This window comes from Erpetoichthys calabaricus, chromosome 1, assembly GCF_900747795.2.
Source record: "Erpetoichthys calabaricus chromosome 1, fErpCal1.3, whole genome shotgun sequence".
Taxonomy (NCBI): Eukaryota; Metazoa; Chordata; class Cladistia; order Polypteriformes; family Polypteridae; genus Erpetoichthys; species Erpetoichthys calabaricus.
This window is the reverse complement of record NC_041394.2, coordinates 286490369-286502534: the sequence shown is the minus strand read 5'-3', so window position 1 is coordinate 286502534 and position 12166 is coordinate 286490369. Positions and strand designations below refer to the sequence as shown.

Below are 12166 nucleotides of genomic sequence, written 5' to 3'. Positions count from 1 at the left end.
AAAAAATTGTGGACTGGTAAATAATCCTAAAGAATAAAATAGAATCATTCTGTCTCTATATTATTATTGTCTAAAAATGTATAGGAGGTAAATAAGTGTGTGTGTGTATAAGTTTTATTTTAATTTGGGATATACACAATAAGTACTGCTTAATGTTCAGGGAACATTACCTCGTTTAACAACAGATGGTTTTGTCACCACCAATCTTTGGCTCCAGTTCAACAGGCAAAAAACTAGAATGAACATTGCAGCTAGTAGCCTTTTTTTTCCGGATAAGGAAAGCAGAGCTGTGAAAACAATAATTAGCATTAGAAAGAGATTCAGAGATGTTAGGTGGCCAGATTAATTCAGCTTTCTCATTTTATATTTTAGCTCTGACTTAAAGTCAGTTATTCTGCTGGTTACAAATAGTGTTCTACTAAACATTATATATATATATATATATATATATATATATATTTACCAGTTAGAAAATAAGTACCATGTTCATGAGTCCAAATCATACCCAAAAGTAACATAAATGCAAAAATGACCAAATCAAAAATGTATTGTTTTACTTACCAACACAAAAATACATTTATTTCAGAATTTTTATAGAATAAGTTTTTTTTTTCTTGAAGTATTTAATGATTTTCTATGTTTCTAATTGCAGGCATGACATTTATATTTAGTTATTAAAAAAGCACCTAGATAACCTGTTCAATTTTCTTTGCAGAACTGTGTCATGAGTAGTGCGTTTTTATGAGTTACAATGGCCATATTATGTTCATTTTCTGTGCATACTAGGTCATATTAAAGAAATATGACAGTCAGGTACTGGGGTGTTTGGGTGTTACTGTTGCATACGGTGCAAAAATAACAGGTTCACAATAACAGCTTTATACAATGATTACCATTCATCATGATAAATTTTAAATTGTTTAAGAAAGGAATAAACCTTGTGGTAAACTGAACATGCAAAATTTTACTACTTAAACTGCTGACAGGGCAATACCATTTTCTTAACAAAGTTGGATAACTTTTGACAAACATGGGTAGAAGCATTGGCTGTAAACCGCATGTAGTGTGTTAATTTATGTTCTAAAACACGTGCTGTTCTTTATTGATCTTTGTATACTGTTTTTATTTACCTGCAGGCAACCTACAGAGGGACGATCCCGTGATGGTGGTCTGAGGTTGGGTGAAATGGAGAGGGACTGCTTAATTGGTTATGGAGCAAGCATGCTTTTACTTGAGAGGCTAATGATTTCCAGTGATGCATTTGAAGTAGATGTTTGTGGACAGTGTGGTTTATTGGGCTATTCGGGATGGTATGTGCTTAATTTTTAATAAGTATAGATTTAAGTTTATTCATATGTATATTATGCAAGATGTGCATTTCTTAACTTCCATTACATATTAAGTGGTGACACTGAAATAATTGCATACATATGTCATGTCATGGAAAAAGAATTAAAAGAAAACAAACTCTCTTTTCTAGGTGTCATTACTGCAAGTCTTCATGTCATGTTTCATCTCTCCGTATCCCATATGCATGCAAGCTGCTGTTCCAGGAACTTCAGTCTATGAATATTGTACCAAGATTAAAATTGTCAAGATACAATGAATGAAGAAATTTGCCAGAATTTAATCAAGAGAACCTGTTCATGGTGCTAGAGATCAAAAACAACACACAAAGATCTCACGAGCAATATGTAAGGAGTTTGTGTTGTGTTCTTTTTTCTTTTTTTGATGTCAATTGAAAGCAACACTCAGGAAGACAGCACTTTATGCACAGAAAGCTACCTGCATTTAAGTGAAAACTTACTATTGACTTGTATGATGAGCATCAGTTACTTGAGGATGATTGTATATGTTTTAGGTCAAGAGTATAGTTCAGACTATGAAAGCTGGTGTTGTATAATTAAAAGTATACATTACTTTTATATTTAATTTTACTTCTTAATGAATTTGGTATGACAAGGCACTTTAAACATGACCTGAGAAGTTAAGAATAATGTTTGTGCCAGTGTGATTTTGGACAAGTAACTTTTGTTTTTTGTTTTTTTTTTTTCCTTCTTCAAACAACTGCCTAAAATCATGAGGAAAGAAAATAGTTGGACTTGCTACCCGACTCTACTTAATGCCTGAAAAAAAAATATGAACATATGAAAACATAAAAACACATATGAGTCCTGGAAACACATAATGTACAGACAGCGAATGTCTGAATAGTGAAATAATTATTTAAAAGTTGGTGCAGCAACAACTGTAGTGTACAGTTGTATATCATACTTTTGTATTCCTTAGACTTAAGAAAAATAAATATTTCTTTGTTGTCCTTGAATTCCGTGTTTATGACTGATTTATTGTCATTAAGAAAAAGGATGTCAGAATTAGAATGATTGGAGACAGATCATTTCCTTCCCAAAGCTTGCTTTAAAGGTGATGAATGAGTTGGCACAGAATGGATCTTGCCTGTATATATGATTTTTATAAGCAGCAAAATGACAGCATGAAACACATTTGATGTTTGTGTCCACTAGTTTTTTTTTTTTCGTTTCTAAATGCAAGTGCTAAAATGTAATAAAATATGAGAAATGAAGTTTGAAAACTTTTGTCATTATTCCTTTAAATAAATATAAGCTGTAGAGAAAGATTCCTTCAAAACATGTTATATAAAACCCTGTATGTTTTTACTCATTTCTAATAAGGCTATAAAGTAATTCAAATCATCAGATATGTATACTTTGAAATCAAGAATCAAGGCAGGCAATTACAATGTCATCATCTTTTGTGAGTTTCATGCCAATGCCAATAACTTGCACTTTTCCACACCTTGAGAACATGATTTTAATTGAAATGTTGATGTTCAAATGATTCAACTTTATTGTCATGGTACAGGTACAACAAAATGTAGTTATCGCATACCCCTTGGAGTCAGAGCGCAGGGTCAGCTATTGTAGAGTGCCCCTGGAGTAATTGCAGGTTAAGGGCCTTGCTCAAGGACCCAATGGAGTTTAGTCCCTTCTGGTAGTAATGGGGTTCAAACCAGCAACCTTCTGGAAACTAGCGCAGATCCTTAGACTTAGAGCCACCATTCTGCTATAATTGAAAATTATAGTGCTTTTACTGAGCTTTGTTAATCTTAGGAGAACTGTGAATTCTTGACAAGAATTGTTTTCAATAATACATTTACTTTTGGCCAAAGAAGGATGTGCTAGATGTTAAACAAAGGCTGGCAATTTGGAGGAAATGCTTCATACGGTCAGATTTATTGAAGTCTTTCCCACACTAAATTCAGTGCCAGTACTGAACTGGTGTAACAGACTTTCCCAAAGTTTTAAAAAGTGTGATTAATAAAGTACATTTATCTATAGCTGCAGTTTTTAACCTTTTCTGCAGCCATATTTTGCAGACATCTCTAGAATAGCTCATCACACTCCCCAGGGCAGTGTTTCCCAACCTCGGTCCTGGGGACCCCCTGAGGGTGCAGGTTTTTGTTCCAACCAGATTCCTAATCAGTAACAACACCTGATAGCACTGATCTCATTTAATTAGCTGGTATTATTTTTCTACTACATTCAGAAAAGCACAGCAGCATGATTTTTACATTTATAAGACATTTAGAAATATTTCTGCTTTTGCTATAGATTTAAATGCTTAACTCTTTTTTGTTGATTTCATTATATTTTGCAGTTTTTCTGTGCAGTTTTTCCCCTTCATTGTATCTTAATAATGACAAATAAAAACGAGCAGAACAGACACTCAGGCAAACAACACTGAATAATCAAAGGCTGCAAGTACTTTAGCGTCAGACCCACTAATTAGTAAATAATGGATTAATTAAACAATTAGAACACCTAGAAAAGTAGAATGAAAATCAAGATGAAAATATTGTTAAAAAGAAAAAATACATTATTCCCATATATTTTAATATATATTTTTACCAAACTTAGTTTTCTAATTTCTGTATGGTTCCCAAAACTTAGAACTTGGGAAATAACACATCACTTAATTAGCCCAGGAGTCCAATTAAAAACAGAACCTGGTTGGAACAAAAATCTGCAGCCACAATGTGCCCCCAGGACCGAGGTTGGGAAACACTGCTCCAGGGTGTGTACATTACGGGTTAGAGGGTATTTTTTCAAAGGCATTTTTTTTACAATCATGATATACATTAATTTGCTTCAAGAAATTGAGTTCTAAAGTATTTTGGGGCATCAGTGCAAACATTAAAAAAAAAAAAAAATCCTTCACTTACTGAAAATGTCCATTTTAAAGTTGAGAATGCTTCTGAGGATTGATTAGCATCTTGAAATTGCATGTATATTGTAAATTTTTAAAAAAATCCAGTGGCGTTCATAGTTTTGCCTGTCTTCCTCCACAGCCACTTTTCACCTCCCCGAGGCATAGTTTCCTGTAGCTTGTTTCATTAGTGTTGCAGTTTCCATTTCTGCTTTGAGTGATTTGAGTACTTAGAGCATGGATGGTGCCTATTCAAATACTCAACAAATTTCTTATAAAAATATACGTGTGTGTATAGGTTTTAATGTGTTTGTGTTTTACATGATGAAATCAACTGAAAAAAAATTTACTGTTCACCAACAACAATGAACTGCAACTTTGATCTTATTTGCTGCAACAGTTCAGTTCCCATTTTTGTCAAGTTCAACTCTTCTACTGGTAAGTTCAGTAGTTTGACATCTGCCTTTGCATATGTGTACTTTTAACATAGCAATATCACACTTCAGTATTAGTGGTGTTTTGCTAATTAAGTACTAACCAGACAGTGCATCAGTGGTGTTATTATAGTAGTCTTGTTTTATACATGCAGTGGCAGGCTAAGCTATTGAAGAGTCATTCTTAAATTTGTATGCCTATATTTGTTAGTTTATTCTATTGTCTTCTATTGCTCAAAACTGTATATTTGGTGATTTCTGTTGGGTAATGCACTTTCAGGCAAGTGAATCCAAGTTTGTTAACAGCATTTGATTTTTTTCCTGTGTTGTTTCTTGATAATGGTCTTTATCCACACACACCAGTAGAGTTTCCACTTGTACCTTATAATGGAGGATTGTCTGGTATTGGAACATAAAACACAGCATATTGTATTGAACCAGTAAGGGACATGATTTGACCCATACTTTTATACACATTGTTTCATATATACACTAGCTCTTCAAGCTGCAGAGAGTAACATTAGAGCAATTCAAATCAAACTAGCTACTGTACATACAGTTAGGTTCATAAATATTTGGACAGAGACAACTTTTTTCTAATTTTGGTTCTGTACATTACCACAATGAATTTTAAATGAGACAACTCGGATGCAGTTGAAGTGCAGACTTTCAGCTTTAATTCAGTGGGGTGAACAAAACGATTGCATAAAAATGTGAGGTAAAGCATTTTTGTAACACAATCCCTTCATTTCAGGGGCTCAAAAGTAATTGGACAATTGACTCAAAGGCTATTTCATGGGCAGGTGTGGGCAAGTCCGTTGTTATGTCATTATCAATTAAGCAGATAAAATGCCTGGAGTTGATTTGAGGTGTGGTGGTTGCATGTGGAAGATTTTGCTGTGAACAGACAACATGTGGTCAAAGGAGCTCTCCATGCAGGTGAAAGAAGCCATCCTTAAGCTGCGAAAACAGAAAAAACCCATCCGAGAAATTGCTACAATATTACAAGTGGCAAAATCTACAGTTTGGTACATCCTGAGAAAGAAAGCAAGCACTGGTGAACTCAGCAACACAAAAAGACCTAGACGTCCACAGAAGACAACAGTGGTGGATGATTACAGAATCATTTCCATGGTGAAGAGAAACCCCTTCACAACAGCCAACTAAATGAACAACACTCTCCAGGGGGTAGGTGTATTGATATCCAAGTCTATCATAAAGAGAAGACTGCATGAAAGTAAATACAGAGGGTGCACTGTAAGGTGCAAGCCACTCATAAGCCTCAAGAATAGAAAGGCTAGATTGGACTTTGCTAAAGAACATGTAAAAAAGCCAGCACAGTTCTGGAAAAACATTCTTTGGACAGATGAAACCAAGATCAACCTCTACCAGAATGATGGCAAGAAAAAAGTATGGAGAAGGCGTGGAACAGCTCATTATCCAAAGCATACCACATCATCTGTAAAACACGGTGGAGGCAGTGTGATGGCTTGGGCGTGCATGGCTGCTAGTGGCACTGGGACTCTAGTGTTTATTGATGATGTGACACAGGACAGAAGCAGCCGAATGAATTCTGAGGTGTTCAGAGACATATTGTCTGCTCAAATCCAGCTAAATGCATTCAAATTGATTGGGCGGCATTTCATGATACAGATGGACAATGACCCAAAACATACAGCCAAAGCAACCCAGGAGTTTATTAAAGCAACGAAGTGGAAAATTCTTGAATGGCCAAGTCAGTCACCTGATCTTAACCCAATTGAGCATTCATTTCACTTGTTGAAGACTAAACTTCGGACATAAAGGCCCACAAACAAACAGCAACTGAAAGCCGCTGCAGTAAAGGCCTGGCAGAGCATTAAAAAGGAGGAAACCCAGCATCTGGTGATGTCCATGAGTTCAAGACTTCAGGCTGTCATTGCCAGCAAAGGGTTTTCAACCAAGTATTAGAAATGAACATTATATTTCCAGTTATTTAATTTGTCCAATTACTTTTGAGCCCCTTAAACGAAGGGATTGTGTTAAAAAAATGCTTTAGTTGCCTCACATTTTTATGCAATCGTTTTGTTCACCCCTCTGAATTAAAGCTGAAAGTCTGCACTTCAACTGCATCTGAGTTGTTTCATTTAAAATTCATTGTGGTAATGTACAGAACCAAAATTAGAAAAAAGTTGTCTCTGTCCAAATATCTATGGACCTAACTGTAAGCGGAGTGAATAAGTTTAATTTTTGTGTCATGCTAAAGGTGCATCCAGATCAAGACAATACACATAGTGATGTCTGCTAATACAAGTTCGCCCTTGAAATGTAAAAGGCTGTCGAGGTATACATCTGAAAGTGAGATAGAATGTCAGTGGGTCAGCCCTGGCGACTAATACATTTGCCATGGAGCTTTTTTGGTCACCATGGAGGGATATCTGACCTGAAACAACATGGTGGAGGTACTACCTATATCCAAGCAGCTAATGACCAGATGACACAGTGTGAAATTGCTTGATTACTTATACCACACTCAGACTTACCCCCAGTTGAGACATGGTATGTTATTGTTGTTTAATTAATTGTATGTTACATGCTACATTACAGCCTACATTAGCCCATATTATACTGGAACCAATTAAACTAGGCAACAATCATTGCAAATTGATCATGCTAATATTTACATCCATTTGGGCTGAAAGTTAAGTCAAGCAAAATGACACCTTCATTGGCTAACTAAAACGATTACAATATTGCAAGCTTTCAAGGCAACTCAGGCTACTACTTTAGGCAAGAGTTGCCTCGAAAGCTTGCATATTGTAATCGTTTTAGTTAACCAATAAAAGGTGTCATTTTGCTTGACTTCTCACTACATTCATAATGGCTAACACGGTACAACACCCTTCAGCAGGCTGGCTGAATAAAAGAACTGTACTTAGCAGTGAGTAGTTTTGAGATGCAAAATAAATGGTATCAAAAAAAAAACCTTTGGACAAAATTTAATTTAATATTATGTAACATAAAAGTTGTGTGGGTTTCCCAACGATGCTTGTCCTTCTCCTGGAAATTAGCATTTGGGTTTTGGCAGAGGGGGTTGTTAACGAAATACCAGGATAAACTCAAATTTTACTTTTACTAATTTGTTTTTCAATGGATGGGCATTGCCATGACATAAATTTTTAAAAATTTGGATATTTGGAAGGCTTATAGGTGAACCTTTTGTAAAGTTACATTCAAATGACCCAATTAGTTTTTCTTATGCCCACTCATGGCACATATTATTTGGGCAGTGCTTGGAGGGTACTCACCATGAAACAACTGTGGTTTGTGAAACAATGCTAGATGAACAAATATTTCAATAAATGACCCTGACTTGAAGAAGAAAGCCCTAACTGTTTAGGGTGAATGTGTTCCACCATAAAGCAGACAAAATTTGTAAAAATAATGACAGGCGATGTAAGTGGTTTGAAACCAGCATAGTAGGAAAATGCACTTTCTGAAAAATACGCAAACATAAATAAAAACTGGCATGCAAAGCTTATCAAATAATGTGAACAATGGAGCTCTCTGGATGGTGATAAAGGAGATCAACACCGTGTTTAACATGGAACCTCATCATCAGACTGTTTACAGTAAGCTTAACCTTTTTTTATCCTTGCTTTCTGTAGTTCGCTTTTTTGAAGGTGACTAAATGTTGTTCATTATTGATGGCATTTTTATTGTGTGATTTTTGTCTTTTTTTTTTTTTTTTAACTGATTTTTGCCTTGCGCCTTATGCTGTGAGAGTAAGCTCTGTTGTATTAGGTAGGTTCAATCGTCAATGAATGGATGGTTGGATGGAAAACGTTAGTTTTAAAAAAACAGTCATAACAGTATTGCACTGATGGAGTAAATTGGTTTAGGGAGCCATCACTCCTAAAACGTCTGCCATCTCCAGGCCTCTGGCCATTGTGAAGAATAGAAAGGTCAGCCCAGAAAACACCCAGAAGATTAGACTGTGCAGGGCTGGCTGGGCGGAGGGTCAGCCAAGGTTTGTTTTCTGTCAACTCACCCCAAGCTGATCTTTCTGTTGTCTTCCCTCTGCCTTCTGGGCACTGGAAATCTACAAGCTTTTCTAACTCGTGTGTCCTTTTCTTTCCTGAATATCTTGAAACTGCCTGTGGCAGCTTGCTGTGGAGAGCACTCTAGGAAAACGCAATGGACAGCAGATAACTTAGGTAAAGTGTACGGAGTTCAGATTTAAAAAGAAAACTGATTTGGTGAGATACTCGGAGGCATACGACTCGCGTTGCATCCCTTGATTACTAGTAATTCATAAAAAATGATCTTTAAAGAATCATAGACACCCATAAAGGAACGTGATCACCTTAGTCTTTAATTGAAGTTCCACTTGTCGCTGGGTTTTTAGATCGTCTTCAAGTAGAGCAACTATCGGACTGGAAAAGAGGGCAATTTAGGAAACGAAATCAAAATGTATTTATAAAGTAGTTTTTTCATTATGAAAAAAATTAATATAACGTACAAATGTGTACATATTAAAAGAGCTGTTTTCTAGATGTTCTTAGTGCAAAATCTAAGATAATTCTATCCATGCGCACTCGACTGACAATACCGTTATATGTTTAGATTGAGCAAAAGTGACCGAATTCGACTTGACAATCAATCAATTAATCAGGCAATCAATAGTTTTATCAGTAATCACGTATAGTGCGATTGGCACATTGACAGATTATTCTGATCAAATTTCATTTCTGGGGTTTCATTGACGAACAGTAGCGCTGTAAATTCTGCTTGCGCTTGAAATACGAAGTACCTCGTACAAAAAAAAAAAAAAAAAAAAAAACTTTTTATAGGGTAGTCCTACTATGCCAATTGGGTAATCCTCACAATTTGTATCGGGACAACATTATGAAATCAATCTCTAGTTGCTAATCTAGACTGAATCAATCCATCAATAAAAGCTCAATGTTTCGTTACCAGTTTGTCGATTTCTTGCACTTATAGCTATAAATTGTTTAAACTCTGCTAATCTATAAGCACGACTGAAGTATTCGTTTGGACTTGATTTAAGTTTGCAATTTTCGATGTAAGTTTCTAATTTAAGATATGTATAACTTAATTATGTTCCTATAATGACGCTCGTGTTTTTTTTGCGTATTTCATTGCAGTATGAATGGTTGTCTGCGGCACCAATCTTTCGAGCCGTTGAAATCAATCCGGACACTTTTGACCTTTACATCACACCGGGTTCATACACACGTGGTCACGCGCTCTCTGCAGGGAGTCCCGCGTCCAGAGCTTGCACTCCTCCGGTCCTTAAGACTTGTTGATGTTGTGTGCACGTACATGTGCGAGAGTGCACACAGAAATCTCCTGTATGACGAGTAACGGCATGTACACGTTGACACTTTTACCTGCAAAACGTAAAGATGCATTTAAATGTATCTTGTCCGTTGTGTGTCCACACAGCCTTGTAATGGAAAAAGCGACTTTGGAAGATGGGAGAACCCTTGAAGTGGGTGTGTAATCTTTGATTAAAAATATTTATAGCCTACGTGTTCGAATAGTTAAATTAAAATCATATTTTTCAATTACAATATAGAGTTTATAAAATATACAGATGACTTACCTAAATAATAGTAATGCCTATGATGGTCATTTTTTCAATGTTTTTTTTATTTTATTTAAACTGTGCCGTATTTTATGAATGTGTAGCACGCTGATAATTCGATGTGTGCTCTAACTAAACGGTATAGACGTTCCGACCAGCACGGAGGCGCGTATTTTGCACAATCCCTTCCGCACTGAATAGTAGGTTTGGTCGCTATCAGTCTTGAGTAGGCTATGCATGTTCTCCCTTCTCCGTGTTTTCCTGTTACATTCCAACGACCAAGAAGTTGACTATCGACTCTAAACACGCTAGCTGCGAGCGAGTTTGTGTGACTAAGAATAAACGGGCCCAACGACTAAGTGCAGCCCCATTCACATTTGGTTCCAGCCTTGTGGCCCATTAGTACCGCCATCCCACAGTGGGTAAATATACGTGTTGTTACCAATAGCCTTCTGTAGAAATGAGCTGCCTGTAAATCTCAAAGTAGATTGATGAGGTCAGGTCGATAAGGTTAAGATTGAAAATGTCTGTCAAGTTTAACGACTGCAGTGTGCCCATTTCAGTGGTATCTGAGGGGTTCAGACCGATCTTATTTTCTCCTATCCAGTTGTTATCAGTGCTGCCACAAAGAGGCCTCTTGTATAGGAAGTATGGAAAAAAATTCATTTACCTGCTTTGTAAAATGATGTTTAAAGGGGAAGGCGCAATATACAACGATACATCGATGGACAAAAGCGTTACTGAGATTATTGATAGAAAAAATAATAAAAATATATTGTATGCATTTAGAACAACATGTTTATTCTAAAATAGTGTAAACTATACATTATGTTAGCTGGTTTTAAACGATTTTTTGTTGTTTTTTGTTTTTAGTTCGTTAAATCACCCCAATATTTTCAGATCAGATTGCTGTCGCCCACAGTTCTTTCGCACCAGCATTGAGCGCAAGTCTGGGTCACATCCTAGCGGGGATGCCCATCCATCATAAGGCGCTCGCAGATTAGTTGGGTGGGCCACTAAATTGGGACAGTTTAGTGTGCAGCTAGAGTGCAATATATTAATAGCCCCCCTGGTTTGCGCAGTCCTACATTTGGCCGAATAAATTGCGCATATGTAACATTTAATATGTACACAAACATTCATATACTAATACGGTTAATATAATATTAATACAACATATAAGTGCATCGGTACAAATCTAAAACATTAATACAAAAATATTATTAATAAGAATAATAACTGCAGCATCCCCCATGCACTTCGGGACACAACACATGAATGCTTTCCTGCTATAATTGCTGTTATTTTTCACGCTGCGGCCGTCTGTTCCCATTTTTCTTCCTTCCATAATCCCACACATAAAATGTTTCTTCCAAATGTTTCTTTCGACCTTTGAGCACGTTACTGTATGCTTTACAGCCGCTTAATTAAACGTTTCTGTATTCTTGTTATTTTTGTGGCCGCGTCAAGTCGCTTTAAGTTCACGGGATTTTGCTTTTACAGTTTCGCTATCATTTTGTTTAATGGGATTATATTTACATTTTCCAATGGGTGCATATTTCAGTTTCCCGTAAGATTTGAGTATTTTTCGTTGCCATTCGCTCATCCGTTTCCAAATTCACATTAAGATAGTAAGTTATTGAACATAAGTAATAACAGTCACTAAATATTTCAGTCGAAATCCTATTTTCTATTGAAGATGTGTCCTTCCACCCATTTCGAAATCACGGAGCCTCACCCTGTCCTACAGCTTTGGTCCTTGGTAGGGAATCCAAGCTGGGACACGCAGCCCTTCCCTGGCAGGGCACACTTACATCGACTCAGATACAGCTAGTTTAAATTTAGAGGGTTGAGGTGCGGAATGAAAACTGGAACACACAAAAAAAGACAACGACGAAGAAGAAAACAGACATTG

The 12166-nt window shown here is 36.4% G+C and overlaps 2 protein-coding genes across 3 annotated transcripts in view; one reads left to right on the top strand and one right to left on the bottom strand.

The window, feature by feature from the left end:
* polr3b (polymerase (RNA) III (DNA directed) polypeptide B) overlaps positions 1-2326 on the top strand; it is a 201292-nt gene extending 198966 nt beyond the window's left edge. Inside the window, 2 exon segments of the mRNA XM_028816094.2 lie at positions 1137-1310; positions 1481-2326. Coding sequence (XP_028671927.2) covers positions 1137-1310; positions 1481-1610 — 304 coding nt within the window. The 3' untranslated portion in view covers positions 1611-2326.
* Positions 1-12166, bottom strand: part of LOC114662582 (NADH-cytochrome b5 reductase 3-like) — a 1047486-nt gene that overhangs the window by 292496 nt on the left and 742824 nt on the right. The window lies entirely within an intron of this gene.